Here is an 18,998-nt window from a genome sequence, read left to right as displayed (position 1 = left end):
GTATATCTTCCTCCATATCCCTCAGAGACAAGCAGGTTGTGGTTAGAAGTCCAGAATCACTTCATCCTATAAAAACTTACCTGATTACTTTGTTCCTCATTAATTTCTTCTCTGAATGCTTACAGCAATTAAAAGTCACGCCATAAGATTTGGGACAAAATTATGTAATATCAAGCGTGTTGACTAAAGACAAGTTTCATATCTTTATTTCTGTATTCCACTATAGTCCTGGATACATCCAATACGAATGTCTAGATGAAAGAATGTTAGAACAATTTTTGACTTTTTTTTTTCTTTCCTCATTTTGCCTTTCTTTGCTATTCTAGTTTGATAGTCACTCTACTGTTGTCTCCTGGTCCTATCCACTTACCCCTTTGGCTATCCTTCCCTTTTAGCAGTCTCTTTCCTCTTATTCTCCTTAATTTCTTTTTCAGTAACCCTGGTCACATTCATTTTTACTCAATTTGATTAGTTCCATGACAATACAGGTAATATCAGAGTTGTAATTTCAACTCAGGTGTTCTAGCTTTGTATTTACTATTTCATGCTGCTTCATATGTTTGCTGTTTTGTGGTTTACAAGTTTTATCCTGTAGCTTCTGATTCCTCTTTACTTTTATAAGGCCTAAGTATACCTCCCCCCTCTGCTTTTCCAGCTATTCATCTATTCAAGGTTATGAAGCAAGAAGGAAACTATATAGGACCCTGGTAATCAGTGTAACTATGAACTCCAGACCTAGGGGAAGGATTTTCCTAAGTGCATGGGTCATGAATGGCAAACACATTAAAAGCTCAGTGCTATTAGAGACAATTCTAGGATTCCTAGAATAGGTGGACCTTGCTCCTTAAAAATATAGATCTCTTAAAAATACAGAGATCTGTCATTTTAATAATGAGGAAGGGGAATAAATGGCTACATGTTCTTCCCTTGCCTTAGGGCACAGGTGAGGCAGGGAAATTATTACTTTGTTAGATGAAATTAGAGCAAAAAGACCCAAAAAAGCACATGTTTGTTTACCATTTATTACAAAACAATCTACATAGACACCAATTTTCATAAATTCTACAATAAGACATAGAACTTTTCTCTCCAAATTCAGAAGTAACATATAGCTTTCTATAGGTTTGCTGGTTCACAGGACCATTTTCTTATCTTAGTAATTTTGAAGAGTCCTGGTCCCAATGGGAGAAGAGACCCCATTCTAATCAGTCAAGTTCCTAGTACCAAAGTTCTATTAGAGATGTTCTGTAATAGGATGACAACTTTAGAATTTCCAGATCTCATCTTCCCTCCACACAAGTAAAACCAACTGATGAAACCAAAAATGAAGGTAGAAGTCAGGGAAACCTAGTTGTGGTTGCAATTCAAAACACTAAGAGAATGGGGTGGGAAAGGGAGCTGATGGGTAAGGAGAGGAAAGACACCAGGATAAGTGGGGAGAGAACATAGTAGAAGAAGGCTCAGCCATGGGTAAGTGATGCTGGCAAACAGTAGATGTATTCAGGGTTTCATTTTCTCTTCTTATGTCGGGACACTCGCTCAACCTCCAAGTACTGCAGCCCAAGCAGCATCCCAAAGACAGAGAAACCTTAAATACACAGGAAATAAGTCATCAATTAATCAAGTATTTGGCATGAATATGGTAATTGTCACACCCTTTGTCATTTCATTCCTATTCTCCCACATTCAGGCCAAGTTTTAGAAGGATATGAACCATTCTTTAGTGAGGGGGAATAAGGCAGCAACTTTATACTCACTTGCCACCATCAGTGGGGCCAGGACTCCAACCGTTGGAGCAGCTGTCTCAAATACAAACACCTCAGTAAGAAAGTGCCCCAAAGCAAGGAAGAAGGTCCAGAGTGTGATGTGGTAGAGGCTGCAGAGGAGCAGATAGTAAGAGCATGAAGTTATTGTTTTGTGGATTACAGAATACTTAACTTTATAGAAAAGAATTCAATGGCCACAACATATAAAAACATTCAACGGGAACAGAAGACTCTGTCAAGAGAAAGCATGTGTTTCCCTAGTTCTTAGGGGAGTTCTAGAAATAAGATGAATTCTTGCTCTGTTTGGAGATACTATCTGCTCTTCAAATATAACCCAAGTCAATAGAACCAAAAAACCAGACTAAAGGTTTTCATTTGTCAGGTAAGTGGCATATCCTGGCAGGGGTGACCAATCATTAGCTTAACAACTTGCATCTAATTAGTGAAAGAGTTAGGAAAAAGAACAAACTCTATGTAACAGAATTCCAGAATCTAGCTACTGAACCAAGCTGCCTTCAAAGTCTTATATCAGTTATCCTTTGCTGACCTCTTTAAGGGATGCTCTGGCCACAGCACAACCAACTAGTAGAAAACACAACTTTTAGGAAACTACTCATTTCTCACCTTGCCAGAGGGGTGATTCTTTGGCAGGAATCATGCTTAAGGACACAGAGATAAATGACACCATTTTAGGCTTAAAATATTACAAAAACCCTGTGGAAACTACAGAGAGCAACCTCTTTGCAAATCCCTCAGAACCAACCTTTCCCATCAGTTCAGTTCACTTTGGTGTCCTAGGCGATAGCTCCAGGGGCCAGGAATAAAATACTAAAATAAGTATTGAAAAGCTGGAGTTTTAAGTATCTTGGCATTTCATGGCCTCTTATACACATATGTGGCTCTTGAAAAATGCCTGTAATTTTGTTTTGGGAGCTAGTGCTAAAAAGAGACGAAAGCTTTAAGCGCCCTCTAGTGGTTCAAAATAGGGTAAAAATGAGGATGTTAGCTAGGAATGCTTTTCAAATTAAAATTTGTCCATCAGACATCTTGAGGTTTGAGGCTGATATAGTAGATTAGATAAATGGGATCAGGCAAGTTTCAGAGAAAAATAATCCTATTTTCATATTGAAAGAAATGCCATATATTATAAATGCTGACTTCTCTGCATTTATATCTATAGTTTTGGGGTAGTCAGGTGCTATAGTGCATACAGCACTAGGCCGGGAGTCAGGAAGATCTGAGCCCAAATCTGGCCCCAGACTGGCTTTCTTGAGCAAGTCACTTAATTCCAATTTGCCACATATTTGCCCTCATTTGTAAAAAGGGGACACAGAGGCATACTATTCTAGTATCTTTGCCAAGAAAATCCCAAGAACAAAAAGCCCAGGAATCACATAAAGCCAGACACAATTGAATTACTGAACAACATCTACAGATCTAAAAACATTAATACTTTAGATGATAAAATACTGCTATTGATAAAATTCTTTCAGACTTTTCCTCAATTCCCTGGTCCCTTTTAGAATGTGTCAAATATCATTTCTGAAACGCTGGTATACAAGATTAAATTGCTGCCTGATTTTTGAACCAGTTTGGAGCAATGAAGTTTTCTTCTGTAGAAATGGAGTTGGTCATAGAATGCTCATACACTAAGAATATTAAAATCTCCTAGTGTACAAGTGAGGCATCAGAAAGAAAAGTCAAGCCCTCGAGACTTCTTCCTGATGACTCACTGCATAATTCTGAGAGCTTCTCTGGCTTTAAGAAGAAAACTGTGACATCTAATTTCTTCTGATTTTTAATGGGAGAGTTGTACTTTTGGGGATCTTTTCTAGGTAACTTAGGAGATGACATAAAAAAGGACATCATTGGGATAGCAGCACCAATTCACACTGTTGGCTCAAAAGTCTTAAAAGCACTATTAATTTGAGGGTCTCAGAACCTACAAGTGCAGAAATGATTAACATCATTATCAATAGGAACTGAATATATTCATGATGAAGCAAATGGGTAAAAATGGGGCTGCAACCTCACAAACAAGGACAATGATGCTCCCCCTGCTTTTACTTACGTCTTGTTGTGGATATCGATGGCACAAAAGCAGCGAATCACTGATGATAGCAGAGTCCAGATCCCAAAGGTCCGGGCTTGGAGGCCGTTCACTACATGGTAGAGAAAGGAGGAATGTCAGTGTCAATAGGGTATATTTCTAGCAAAATCTGATTTGCAACCAAGAGGAACTTTTGGGATTTTTTTTTAATAGACGAGAGGTTGCAATGTGTATAACATGGGGATTGTGAAAGACTTCTCTTTTTGGGGAAATGTAGAAAACAGGTCATGTTTTTTAAAGTGACAGTTGCTGAGCTAAAGTATTTTTCTTTGGTGGGTAAAAAGGACACCTGTCATAGAACTTCAATCACAGCAATTATTTACTAAGTATCTGTTAGGACCCAATCATGCTATGTACTAGATAGTGTGGGAAAGAAAAAAAAAAAAACCAATATTAAATTATTTAGTCCTTTATAGAGTTCTAGAAGACAGGTAAGAAAACACACACACACACACACACCTCATAAAGATACAGATGTATAAGAAAGGTCCAAATAAGTGTTAACCAAAGTTCATGGTGGCAGGGAAGGAGGAAAGAGAAAAAATTGTAATTGTCTAAGGTGTAGTAAAGGGAAGTCAAAGAAAGTTTCATGAAATAAATATTTGCGAAAGGCAAGATTTCAAATAGTAGAGATGAGCAGGTGGCTATAGAAAGAAAATTCCAGGAATATAGACCATCAAAAGGAAAGATTCAAAGGTAGGTCAACAACAGATATACGTAAAGGATATCCATTTTAGCAAAGTGAAACAATTAGAGTGAAAGTAAGGTTTATGACAGATCATAAGATTTTTAAACAGAGAAATGACACTAAGATTGTACATAAGGAGAATTAATCCGACAGTACTACGAAGGATGGACTGAAGGAAAGAGAGAGAGTAGAAGTAGGAAGACTGATTAAGAGACTACTGAAACAGTCCACAAAGAAAAAAAATCTTTAAATCAAATAACTGATAAAGATTTAGACCCCAAGATATATAGAAAATTAACAGAAGTATTTAGGACCAAAAGCCAATCCCTAAGAAAAGTAGTTGGAACACATGAAAACAATTCTCAAAAGAACAATTGCAAACTATTAGCAACCATTTCAAAGAAATCTCCAAATTACAAACAATAACAAAAATGGAAATAGAAATTCCGAAGATTAAACCTCACTCTCAGCAAATTGTCAAAGATGACAGGATATGAGAAGAGTTGATGTTGGAGAGAATATGAGAAGATAGGCATAGTAATGGTTGATTGAGCAGTAAATTTTAGAAAGCATTTTGGATTTATTCAGATAAATGGCTAAAATGCTCATAAAATGCTCATTGACTGAGAGATTCCACTGTGAGGTATATATAACAAGGTCATGACAAAAGAAAGGCTCTACATGTACTAAACTTTTTGTGATAGCAAATAAATGGAAACAAATTGTGATGCATGAATTTAATGAAGTATTTCTGTGCTGTAAGAAATAACTAAGATGAATATAAACATAAAAAACTTATATGAATTGATGCTAAGTGAAGTAGCCAGAAAAACTATATATATGTATAAATATAATGATTACATTATTTACATTACATTGATTACATACAAAGAACAAAAACTATTTATGAAGATAAATGGTAGGAAGACTCCAAAAAAAAATATCTCTTCCATGTTCCTTTGGGGGGGGGGGTTAGGGATCCATGGTTGTTGAACATTGCATATGTCAGATTTTTAAAAAATATATTGATTTGTTTTGCTTATTTTTCCTTTAAAAAAGTTCTTTGTTATAAGGATTGGTTCTTTATGAGGAAAACATAGAAAAAAATTTAGTTGATCTAAAAACAAAAGATACTAATAAAAATATATTAACAAAAAAATGGAAAAGGAAAGTGTTAACAAAAACTCACACTAGTGGGTTAGGGATAGAGAATTTTAATTGGATATTGGATATGAGAAAGAAAAAAACAAACAAATCCACTAGTTCAAGGTTCTGAACGCTCTAGATAAATATAGAAAGGCTTATCATCAAGTTGGACAATGACACTAAAACCAGAGGTAATCTTAACTCTTATCTATTTCAACTTCATGCTGTCTTCTACTTTCACATCCCTTTCCCCTTTGTCTAATTTTCACTTCTCCTCTTCCAAACATTAATATGGGTCTTTTACCTATCATTCACCAAGAGAGAAGACTTAGCTCCTACTCACAAGCTGATGGAAAAATGCTATAAGAAACTGTACAACTGTACTGATTAGTTCTACAATAAATTGTTATCTAATCTCTACTGGTCTCTTACTGCTGTAAGAGAATCCCTGTGCTCTTCTCTGATTGACTCCCTCTCATATTTTGTAGCAGATATTCCATACCATTTCTTATCTTCTAAATTCACTTATATTACCACCAGCTTTATGTCACTTTCTATAGGAGCTTTTTCCTGTTCCTCTCTTTTCCCCTCTTTCTTTCCAAGACACTAGAGCTTTCTCTTCTAACACAAACGTGGATCCATTGAACCTATGGGATGATCACTCCAAATAGTAATCTTTTGCTAAAGATAGCTGAAAATATTTTTTTAAATAAAATTCTTTATAATAAAATATTCTGATAAGCACCTTTCCTAACATAACAATCACAAAACATGCAGCACACAAAATAAAAGTGACAAAATACCGAGAAAATGAAAGTTTGCATTTTATATTTGATTCTGCTCTGTGTCATTCCATTCTATAACTCTATTTTGCATTTTATATAGCAACCCAAGCCCTCTTCTCTATCTCTGAGTGAAAAAAAGCCCAGAAGTTCAAAAGTTGCATCTTCTTCTTTCAATTTAGATGCAAAAGTTTAGTTTTCACTATTGATAATCTTTTAATTAAAGAAAAATTCTGAGTTAAGGGTCAATATTCTCAAAAACCAAAGGGAATTATCTCAACACTTCCTGTAAATAAATCATTTTAAGCCAATGAAACTTATTACTCTTGATAACTTTGGCTCCTAAAAGACTCTACAATATCTGTTGCTATCCTTAAGGCCCCTTAAAGGCTTAAATGCCCCCATCTTTACCAATCCTTGCCCAATTAAAAAGAAGTCTTATCTGATTCTCAGGAGCCAGTGATCTGATATTCCTGGTCGATTATCAATGTCCTCAGAATGCAGATGAGTCTCATAAAATCAATCAAGCATTCCTCTAAGAAAAAGAGGAGTAATCAGTGTCCTATCTGAAGGTTTGCTCACTTTTCTTAAGATAAACCTGTTGTCCTTACCTCCATGATGCTGCCAACCATATAATCAATTGTATTATTTCCCCACCTACTCTCTTCTGCTCTTTCTTTCCTCAATTTGTCTCCATTTTATTTATTCAAAAGATTTTTAATGCTATGTAGTCAAAACTGTCTACTTTTTATCATCTCCCTTATGTTTAAGAATTCTACTAAGAAAACAATGGAGATGGAAAAAATAAAAATGTCAGAAACAGGATACCATATAATTAAAATGACCAAGCTTGGCTACAAAGAAAAAATGAGAAAATGTACTTTATACTTTTCTTTGCAGAGGTGGAAGACATTGTGTTTAACACTGCATAGATTGTGAGACCTGTTAGATATGCTAGTTAGTTTTACTGAATTGGTTTTTTTCCCCCTCTTTCTTTTTCCAGTCTCATTACAAAGAATGTCTTTTTTTGAAAGAGATGGGGGAGAAGCATTTTGGAAAATGAGGTAAAGCAAGACTCCCAATAGTATCAATAAAATCCAAAAAGTTTCAATAAAAACTTAAAAAATATCTTACAATGATCAGAAAAACAGTAATTTCAAATTTCAAGTATATGTTCTGCCTCCCTCCTTGAACACAAGCTTTTTGAGGACAGTAAGTGTTTCACATTTTATTGTGATCTTTGTTTCTGTTAGGGCCTAGCCCAATACTTTTCAAATAGCAGATGCTTAATAAGTATTTGTTAAATGGAAGGAGGGAAAAGATAATTTTTCCTATGTAATCCTATAATTCTCTTCTTAGTCATGCTCATGAAGAGTACCTAATGCTCTTCTATTCTCCTAATTTCTTAAACGTTGCAATCTTTTATATTCAGGGTAATATATAAAATTATAGCTTCAAGACCTAAAATATTAATTTAACTGTTGATATTTTAAATGTGAGATCTTTGTTCAATATAAAGTTAATATTGAAAACACAGAAACACAATCACATTAACAGCCATATTCTAAGTAAAACCAAAAGACAAATGAGTTAAAGCTAGATAGAAAGATAGCTCACAGGTTCTCCTCACAGAGGAAAAATAAAGGAGTGGACCAAAAGTTTATGTTTGGACATAATGAATTTGAAATGTAAGTGGTACTTCTGGGTAAAACTATTCTTGAGGATCTGGGGTGTGTATCTGAAAATAGAAAGAGGGCAGGGGTGAAAAATACATATTAGGGAGTCATCTTCAGAGAGTTAACTCTTTTCTTTGAAAGAAATGAGAAGAGTGTTCTGAACAGAACCTTTGGGAATGCCAACGTTAAGGAAGCACAGATTAGGACGTGCAGAAGAGGCCATATAGAGAAAGAGCAGAGAAGTGGGAAAACCTATTATCATATAGAATTGTTCACATTAATCATACCTCATTCTTTCTGGCCCTGGAGCTCATTCTAGGTCTGGCTTTATCATGAAGGTTCAGACTGGAATAGGTTTAAGAGTCAACGCCCAGAGCTGTTCCTAGAGATCTTATTTAATATGCCTGAGAGCATATAGGAAGACCAGGCCTGTTCCAAGATTGACTCAAGAAAGATTTCAGAAACTCTAGAATGAAACAAATGTTCATAGCTGGTCTTTATAAGAGACAAATTCATGGGTCCCTTACTGAATCTATAGCTTTATCCTCTGAATTAGGCCTAAATCAAACTTGTTTCCAGTAGCTAGGGAAGAAATTGGTTGTGAGTAAAGTTATGTTCATTAAAGTATCTGTATGGGTCTGATCTACTTATGGTATCCTCTGACACTGCATTTTGGGCAAGTTATTGACAACCCTAGAGGAAATTCAAGAACCGTCTGAGTACCCAAATTAAGTGCGGCACAAGATGGTTGGCTTTTCTATCCCACATTTAGCACTGCCTCCTCTATAAGTGCATCACTTGTTTTATGTAGGTTGGTTTGGTTTCTTGACAAGGCAGGAGCAGGGAAGGTTTTTCTTATGATCACCATTAGTGTTTCTTGCCAACTGAGGTCTAATATAGCAAACTGGTATCAAATTATCAAATTCCCAATGCCCTGTGGAATGAATATTCTGACTTAGCGTGGCTTCCTGCTGTAGTGAACATGGGGACAGAGGGAAGCAACATTTTGTGTGTGTGTGTGTATGTGTATATGTGTGTGTGTGTGTGTGTGTATACACAGCAGCCTTTTTTAAACTTTAAGTATTGTGTCTTTTGTTATTAGTAAAGTCATTTTATTGTTATATTTTATGGGTCATAAATATTTCTTTATATTCTAAATCCCAACTTGAATCATTAGACTATCCTAAATTAGACCTATTCCAGAATATATGGAAAGGTTGTTTACAATTAATTCATGATCCAAGTCATTGTTAAAGTAGGGAAAGGAAAGTGGAGAAGAAACAGTCTCAGGTTATTGAAATATCAGATACAAGATTCTGGTATCCTAAGTTGTCAGGAGCATATGAGAATCATATCCATAGGAAAAAAAGGAAGCTTCCATTCACTCTGTAAGGTTAATTTGATGGATGCTTAAAAAGTTTGAAAGGGAAAATAAAAAAATTGCAGAATAAATTAACCCTTGGCTCTTATTAATGGCTTTAAAAAACCTGTACCACTTGCTTTGAATGAAGACATGAATGCTACTAGATTCATAAGCTGTTCCTCTTCCTTCAAGGTACAGACATCAAAGATCAAAAAAGCTCACTCAACTCAAAAAAGCATCACTAACTCTCTAATGCACAGGGACAGTTTATTATATCTTACAGATTTATTTGTGCAAAACGACCAGAAAAGGTTAAAGACTCTGGATAGGGGAATGTTTTTTTCACCTTTTAAGGTGGCTAAAATGGGGAGTTCTGTATAACTTGGTTCCACAAAGAGTAAATTCCTTTGCAACCTATTCTCCAGTGTAAGAAAGTAAAAGGGGGGAATTTATTATTATTTTTTTTTTGTTAAGAAAAACTAGACTGGATTTATGCCCTCTCTTCATGTGTCCTCTATTCCTTATGACAAACTTTTTTTTTTTAAAGATACAATTAGATTCTATTGACTATGCCAAATATTCTGGGCCAGGTCTAATTTAGGGCAATCCAACAATTTAGGAATAGGCTCAAAATGCAGGAGACCTTAGAGTTCATAAAATGATATAAACAAGATTTTTATTAATGACAAAGGATAAAAAGGATAAAGCAGCTCAACCTATTCAAATATGTGCTACTCCTACCAAAATGATTCCTGAAACATAGGTCATAATTAAGTTTCATCTGTGAAAAGACTGGGCATTTATCACCATCATGGAAGTAAAGTTATTTCCTAGTGTCCCATGTCACAAGAGACTGACAAAAGGAAAAGTTATTATTGCTATATAATTCAGTGTGTCAGCATTCTGAAATCCAAGAATTGTAGATTTCTAAATAGAAGAGACCCCATATCTAAGCCTTCCTCTAACCTCATGATGTCTCTCTGTGATGAATTGAAAATGCTATTAAGACAGGCCAACCTGTTAGTTTGAGGGGATCTCATTCCCTAAATTAAAAACCTGAAGCCACACTACAGATAATTTTACTTGCTATAATAGTGAGAGAGAAAAAGGTTAATTTTTTTCTAGCTAATGTAAATATGAGGTTAGTATATGCCACAGATTCTAATCAGATTATGCTTCAGCTGACATTTGTAGGGGGATCTTCCACAGTATTCCTAAGGATAGTAAATTAATGCAATCTAGTTGGGAGATGACAGATGGGAGAATAAAGTTTGTTTAGCAATCCCACAATATTTATTTCAGTTGAACTCCTTTCTCATTTACTGTTAAGAGCTAATGAAGACTATTTTACCATCCTTAGTCCATTAGAGGTTTCTTGTGGTTTATTGATCCTGGCAAGACCTAAGTAGTTCCTTCCAGTATATCTGATCTAGCATTTATCAAGCATTTTTAAGATTTACAAAACACTTTAAAAATATTATCTCACTTGATCCTCACAACAACACTGTGACATAAATGCTCTGATTATCCCTATTCTACAAGAGGAAACCGAGGTAGACGGAGGTCAAATGACTCAGACAGGTTCAAGAAGGTAGGATGTGCTTAATAAGGCCTTTCTCCAATTCCAAGGTTCTATCCACAATGCCACCTAATTATCTAAGGCTATATCCATCTGTGGACAACCTATAGTTTTGCTGAAAATGTATATTGCTTTTGGCAACTGTTAGAGGTTTCTTCTTTCTATTATAGATACCCAAAGCTAGGTTCCTTCTAGCTTCTCTGTATTGCTTGCAAATGGGAGAAGAAAACTGGCTTGGCCTTATATGGGAATTCTTGGAATAGCTAGGAGCAGGGCAAATGATTTGTCCAAGAAATTATATGACTGGAGCAATGGGTTAAAGTCTTCTAATGTTTGAAAAGCCTGGAGTGGATTACCTGGTAAATGAGGGACAGTAAATATACATTTGGGACTATAAATCCTTTATTTTGGTAAAAATTTTTCTAATAAGTCAATCCCACTCATTTCTTCAGATACTTTTCTTCTGTTTATTTTGCACTGGTTTTGTTTAAATTCAGGCATAGCCTATACCAGCTCATTCTCCTCCCAGATGTTGCAGACAATAGGGTGGAATTTCTATCTAGGTTAGCTATCAGTGTGACACAGAACTGTCAGCTGCTAGGAGATTTCTGCTGAAGCCAAAGCTAGCTTAATTCTTTATGCTGGCTCTATACAGTTTGTATCACATCAGAGAAATAAAAAATTTTACAACATTGATAGCAGAGAGGTTCTAGAAAAATGTGAGTGATCATCTCTGATTCCCCCCTAAGGAAACAGATTCATCTGAGGAATGCAATCAAGAGAAAAAAGTATGAATTGTTTCCTGTTGGGGCTGTCTCTGACTTTGTTGTGACCATAGGTAAGTCATTCTCTATCTGTTTGGAAGGGAAAACCCAATGAGCCACTGCCTTTTGATTTTATAAAGTTATAAGATCATAAGAAAGACTACTAAAAATGATATAAGAAATTAGAGTAACATTTCACTGGCATCTCACAAGGGAAAGAGGAGCCATTTGCTGTGGCTGTTGTTTAGTCATTTTCAGTCATGTCTGACTCTTCACGACCCCAATGGGGATTTTCTTGGCAGAGATACTGGAGTGGTCTGCCATTTCCTTTTGCAGCTAATTTTACAGATGAGGAAATTAAGGCAAACAGGATTAAGGATACACAGCTAATAAGTGTCTGAGGCCAGATTTGAACTATGAAGTTCATCTTTATGAAGATGTCTTTTTGACTTCAGGCCAGGTACTCTATCCACTGTGTCACCAGACTATCCAAAGAGGTGCCAATCTGCTGCTAGAGTCCCATTTAGTCCTACTCAGTTTCTATCTAGGATTCTCTCTGAAGAAAGAGATCTCACTGCCACACATTTTTGGTCACAGCCAATGTGGAGATTTATTTTGTTCGACTATGTTTATTGATTATAGGTTTTTAATCTTTTGGAAGGAGAATATTAGAAGGGGCTGTGACAGTATTAAAGTAAAAAAAAAAAAAAGAATAAGAACATCAGTAAAGCATTTAAAAAGCAAATAGAAGAAAAGAAAGTTCAGAGGGAAACAAACAGGACACCTTAAGAGTCGATGTACTATATATTACACATTTTTAAAAACCTAAGCTATACATAATGTATGTCATGTATAAGTTTATTTTCTTCTTCTTTGACTCAGGAAATGCTCATATTTATTGGTGTTTATTAAGTTCAGAATGACAAAAAAAATTTAAAATATTAAAAAACCATAAGCAATGGACCATCATTCATCCCCAACTCCTGGATAGAATATGATATACTGGATACTCACCAAGGTCTGGCTTGCCAGTGTACAGCTTTTCATAGAGGAAGGTGTGGTCTCGGAAGCTCTGCAATGTGTTTCCCATAGCTATAATGGATACTATAACCAGCCAGCTGCGCAGCACATTCAAAAAGCGGCTCATTTCTCACGTCAGCACTAGGGAACTTCGCTGTCAGAAGCTATATACTAAGGGCAAAGATTAGGTTGTCAAAACAGGACAGGATGGAACCAGTTCTTGAGGACCAAATTCAGCCTTAGCAAATCACTTTCTTGTTTCTTATAAGTAAGAGAGTTTCTCTTTAAATGTTTTGTATTTGGGAGTTAGACAGTCTACCAAAGTTGTTGAGAACCTTTGGAAGCTCTTCATTCTCCAACTCTGGGTATCAAGTATAAAAGAAAAATTATATAAGGTATTAAGTAAGGCTTGTGCTTTTGACTCCTGGTTATTCTAGGGATGCATACATAGGAAGTGCTACTTTTTCTACTTTCCCTTAAGATATATGCATGGAAATGGCTAGACAGAACTTGTTAATACTTCTTAGAAACAATGCAACAGACAATACCTGGAAATTTATCCTAAAACAGAAGGCTTATGACTGCCATTTGTTAGGTTGAGTTATCATGCAGCAGTTCACAACATGTAGCCTAAACCAAGCTTGCTAGAAATGGGAGTTCTAGAACAGTTAATGATCTAGAGAAGAGGGCTTTGGGACCATTGATCTAGAGCTGAAACGGATCTTAAAGGTTACCCTGTCCAATCTCCTTCTTTCACAAAATGAGCAGTGGCATGGAGGGATTTGGTCCAAGGTCACATAGGTAGTGAGAGGTGGAGCTAAGATTAGAACTCATGTCCTCTGATTCTAAATTGTTCTTTTCACTACCAGCTTTATGTCTCTGCTAAGCACTACCTAACAGCTTTGGTGATCAGAGATGTCTATGACAGAATTAATTTTAGGGCATGGAAGATGGAAGGGCTAACTTTCCAATAGGGACAATCCTTCCATTTTTTTGGAGAAGTGAAGGTTTGAAACTGTATTCAAACATTCCAGACTAACGTTGTCCTCCCCAGTATTCTTTTACATCTTTACTGGTGCTCACCCACAAATAATCTTTTATCTTCATGGCTACTCTTACAGAACTAGCAATCTCCTTGCTGTTTATCCTAAAAACGGGCTCAATAATTTCTTAAATCCTGATTATCTTGGATTAAGGAATGTCAAAAGGCATATACAACTTCTAAAACAAGGAACAATGAAGATGAGAAAAGGGTATATAGTGAATCTTACGGAAAACTGATCTCATTTCAGTCATATCAACATGCCAACCATCAAGAATAATACTTTACTTTTATACACACACACAGTAACAGCTATTACACCATTTTACAGGTGTTAAAATGGAAGCTCAGAGAGAGTAACTGACTTGCTTAAGTCAGTTTGTGAGTGGAATTCATTATATCTGGAATTCAAGACTGAGTCTTCTGATCTCTAATTGAGTGCTTTTCTCACCATAATCTGAAGCTTTTTTGTGGAGTTAGACTACTATAGGTAGTCATGGGCCTGATACTTCCTTCTGTATGAATTTGTTTTTCTACTTTCCCTTGGTTTGGATTGCCTTCCTATATACTTATTCCAAGCTGATTTTTAATGCTTTGCTTTCCAAGTGGATTAAAATTGCCCATCATTTTAATCACAGACTTCTTGCCTTGTTGGTTATAGAAAAATCTTCTATCAAATTTTGTTGTTGTTATTGTTGTCGAAGCTTTTATCTACCTACCTAGTCTATTGCTTATAATGAAGTCCTTTAGTAAATTCCTCTGGTGAATACTGTTAGGGGAAGTCACAAAACAAAACCATGTTGAGTCCACCACAAATTCATGTTATATAATCTCAAACTGAGACCTCACTGCTGAATGGCAATCCTTTTATCATTTGTGGATTATTACACTCATTGCAGTTGATACTCCAAAGCTTATCCTTTTTCAACATTACCCCTACTACTTGCTGAGCAGATGAACTTACTTTGTCCAAAAAAAAAATTCCTTCCCAGTCAATACTTCAAAACCTTCTATAACTTCACATATCCTTTGCTCTTATCAGGATGAAGTGACTCTTCTACTTGCTGGGCTAAGTGTTCTATTTGCCTCATTTATCCCATCCATCTGAGAGGATAACTCCAATTGTTCCCCCTCTCATTCTCATAATTAATTCCTCCCTACTTATTGCCTCTTTCCCTTTTGCCTACAGATATACTCAGGCCTTCTTCATTCTTAAAAAAAAAAAAAAAAAGTTTACCTCATTCCTCTGTCCCCTCTCAAACTACTGTACTATTTTTATTCATTTTATGTAACTTATAAAATATTTTATATAATTATAAACTCCTAGTGAGAGAACCCTGGGGCTGCCTCCCTTCATTGTCCATTCACTTCTTGGTAACTTGAAATCTGACTTGGATCCAAACCACTCTACTGAAATTGCATAGGACTTTTTTTTGTTTAAATAAACAACATCCTTTCCTTTTAATATTCTTTCCTCCTTTGGCTTTTATGATATGCCTCTTCCCTAGCTCTCCTTCCATCTGTCTGACTGCTACTTCTCAGTCTCCTTTGCTGGATCATTATCCATCTTTTAACCCTTAGTGAGAGAATAACCCAAGGTTTTATCCTGACCATTCTTCACTAAGTTCTCTCCCTAAATTGCTTTTACCTACTAACCTAGATAGATATTATCTATCACCTCTAGGCAAGTGATGTCTACATAGATCTCTAGTCCTAATCTCTCTCCTGGACTGTCTTTTCATTTTCCAGATGCCCCCTAGTATCTCAAACTCAGCATGTTCAAAACAGAAATCATTTTTTCACATACCCCTCTATCCCAAACTCTCCTCTCCCATAAACTTTCCTATTATCCTATCCATCAAAATTTGTAATTTTTTTTGCTGTCATTAAAAATACACACACACACATATAAATGTATGAATACACACATATAGGCATATATAAACATATATATTATTTTTTTAATTCTTCCAAATTACATGTAAAAAATTTAACATTCATTTTTCAAAATTTTCAGTTCTTAATTCTATCAATCCCTCTTATCCCTTCTCTATTCCTTGAGAAGGCAAGCAATTTATCAATTATACATGTATTCACAGTTATTTTTGACCCTGCTCTTACACCCAATCATATCTGAAAGGTGTTAAGATCTCAATTCTACCTGAACCAGCTCCCCTTTTCTTGCTGTCATATTATTTCAGAATTTCATTTTTTCCCTATGTTATTGCAAAAGCTTTTCAATTGATCTTCCCACTTCTAGTTTCTCCTTTCTCTAGCATGACTTTCACTCAGTTGCCAAAATAATCTTATCAAGATAAAGGTCTGACCATGACATACCTATGCTGAAAAACCTTCCATGATTTTCTGTTGCCTTTAGGATAAAACACATGACTTAGCCTGGCACTGAAGGCCTTCTAAAATGTGATTCTCATATAGCTTTTCATCTTTATTTCACATTTCTTCTATTTAATTTATATTTCAGCCAAACAGACTAGTTGAATTTAGGAAGAGTTAGTCATTTCCCATCTGTATGCATACAGGTCAACTGCCATGCCTCAAAAGGACTCTCTTTTCATCTCTACTTTTCTAAATTTTTCTTTCGTTAAGACTTAACAGATACTACCAAATCTATGAATTATTTCCTGATCCCAATTTTAGCTATGACTACTCTTTCCCTTCTCCAATTTTTCTAGAGAACTTTGTCTCCTCTGTTTCTTTTCCCCCTTCACTCCTTACCTTGCATTATACTTATCTGTGTACATGTTGTATTCCCCTAGTAGAATGTAAGTTCCTTGAGGGCAGGGACTATTTGTTATTTTCTTTGTATTCCCAGCATCTAGCATATTAAACAACGTAGACATTTGATAAATGCTTGCTGAATTGCATTAAGTAAGCTCTATAAGTCAGCAGAACATTCTAGAAGTCTTAAATACAGGACATTATCTCAGGGGTTATCATAGCATTTAGAGATTAAAGGGATCTCAAAGATCAAGTAATCCAGTGGTTATTAAAAGGTATGCTGCAAAATCCCTGGTCCCTGTTTCTAGCTGCCATTTTTGCTGCCTGCTTTTCTTAGCATGGTATGGGGAATATCACCATACCAGTTCTAATCCTGGGAGGTACAAAGCTGCCAGCTCCACAGTGACTCCTGGGAAATTAAAGAAGAGGAGAAAGGGCAGAGGGATGAAGGGAAGGCAGAAGAATCCCAAAGTCCACTGCTTTAGAAACCCTCCTGCTCAGGAACCCTTCTTTGTTCCCAGTTTAAGACAGTGTTTTGAGATTACTTCTGACAAATAATAATATTGTGATATGATCATGAAGAGTTTGAGAACTACTGATTTAATACCAAATACATATTTTACTGATGTGGGAATTTAGACAAGGAAAATTAGGGGCTTCTCTATGTCACATAAGCAGTGGCTTAATACCTAGAGAAAGAATCATAAGGTTGGAAGAGACCTTTCTCATTAATAATTTGAGATTCCATTATTTTATGTGTATGAAATGATATTTCTTCTAAAACCCAGGAGACAGCAGTTGCTGTTGTTGCAAAATCCATCATATTGTGGTCAACTTGGTAATTAGTGTCTTTAGCTAATCTGGTCCTTAGATGAAAGATATATAATGTCTATCACCTGGGTCCATACTTGAAGCTTTTCCAGCTTGGTAGGACCTGTCAGAGATGCAATCTGTTGACATAGACTTCAAGAACACAAGATGTCCTTCACATCACAATGAGGCATCAGAAGAAAACTGAAGTGGAATGACCCTGTTTGATAATATTTTAATGAAGTGTTTCTACCTGTGAAATAGACATCGATACTCAAGTTGAAGACTCTAAGGTTATATTTTATAAGACTATATTTAAAAAACAAAACAAAACAAACCACCAAAATTCAATTGAGTGGTCCTGGATAACAATCAAATCAACTTGATGTAACAAAAATGCAACCCAGGGAAGACTCTGATACGATATTAGGACGTGGAGTTCTCCAGTTGGAGTCTCAGAATGAAAACCCTCCTGTTAGTTATCCATGGTATAATAGACTGTAAAATTTGCAAGAACCCATGAAGTACTCAATATAATATGTATCTCTCCAAAGGAAAAGAAAGATATTGTTTCCTTCTACATGAAGCCTCCAGTTGCTAGTGCCCTTCTTCCTAAGACGATCTTGCATTTATATATACATACACATTGTTTCTTTGACAGCAGGGACTGTTCCCCCTATGTCTTTAGATCCCCAGTGCCTAGCATGTAGATGCTTTGGGTAGGTTTAACCCCTTCCAGCTCTAAATCTATGATCTTATGATCGGCATGTTTGGAGCACCCCGCTTTGTCAGGAGTGGGACTGTAAAGGAAGATCCTGTTCGTTGAAAGGAAAGCTTGGAAGAAAGCCCAATAAAGGAAAAAGCCAGGTGACGGAGGGGTGAAACGAGAGGAGTCAGGTGAAAGGAGAGGGGGAGAGAGGAACATCAGGGTGGGGGAGTTAGAAGAGCTAAGTGGAGGAGGGGCAAGAGAGCCACAAAGCGGGGGCAGGGATGGGGGGGGGGGAGAGCTCAAAAAAGGCGGGGGAGGGGGAGAAGAGCCACAGAAGGGTGATGAAGGTGGGAGTAGAAAACCAGGCATCTCTCTTCTTCTTCCCACTGCTAATCTCTCTCCTCCATCCTTAGATGAAAAAGCCTCCTGGAAGGCGCCGCATCCTTTCCCAGACACGGCTCTGACCCCCTTCTTCAACACTCCCCCCCGCCCCCCACCTCAATCGTCCCAATCCTTTGCTCCCTCATCTTTCCTCCTCTCCTTAGCCCTTCCCCTTGACCTTCTCTCGCATCTTCATCCCTGCCTCTTCCCCTTCACGAACGTCTCGGTCAGGTTTTTCCCCCACCTCCGCATGTCTCCTCCCTCCCAGGCCCCGCGCTCCCCATACCTGACAAACCAAGCCCGGAGCACCAGCGCAACCCTCAATTTCACTCCAATACCCGTGTACACCTGAGACCCTTTTGTAGACCCGCCCTCCTCTCGAATCAGATCCTGGATTGGTTCGCTTTGTACCAACCCTGAGTT

General features: G+C 36.6%; 1 protein-coding gene across 4 annotated transcripts; it reads right to left on the bottom strand.

Moving 5' to 3' along the window:
- Positions 1–283: 283 nt before the first annotated feature.
- ERG28 (ergosterol biosynthesis 28 homolog) lies at positions 284–18,981 on the bottom strand. 4 transcript variants are annotated; one of them, XM_031952499.1, is made up of 6 exons: positions 18,862–18,957; positions 17,572–17,738; positions 12,889–13,065; positions 3,838–3,928; positions 1,758–1,876; positions 284–1,588 (listed from the first exon to the last, which is right to left on the bottom strand). In XM_031952499.1, the coding sequence occupies exons 3-6, from the start codon at positions 13,019–13,021 to the stop codon at positions 1,509–1,511; spliced, it is 423 nt and encodes a 140-aa protein (XP_031808359.1). In that variant the 5' UTR covers positions 13,022–13,065; positions 17,572–17,738; positions 18,862–18,957; the 3' UTR covers positions 284–1,508. The 4 variants fall into 4 exon arrangements, with proteins under 4 accessions (XP_031808359.1, XP_023357776.1, XP_023357783.1 ...); XM_023502008.2 differs by lacking the exons at positions 17,572–17,738; positions 18,862–18,957 and adding an exon at positions 16,673–16,721; XM_023502015.2 differs by lacking the exons at positions 17,572–17,738; positions 18,862–18,957 and adding an exon at positions 14,656–15,163.
- Positions 18,982–18,998: the final 17 nt, after the last annotated feature.

This window comes from Sarcophilus harrisii, chromosome 2, assembly GCF_902635505.1.
Source record: "Sarcophilus harrisii chromosome 2, mSarHar1.11, whole genome shotgun sequence".
NCBI lineage: Eukaryota > Metazoa > Chordata > Mammalia > Dasyuromorphia > Dasyuridae > Sarcophilus > Sarcophilus harrisii.
Note: the sequence above shows the minus strand (reverse complement) of the source record. Positions and strands in the feature narration are given on the sequence as shown.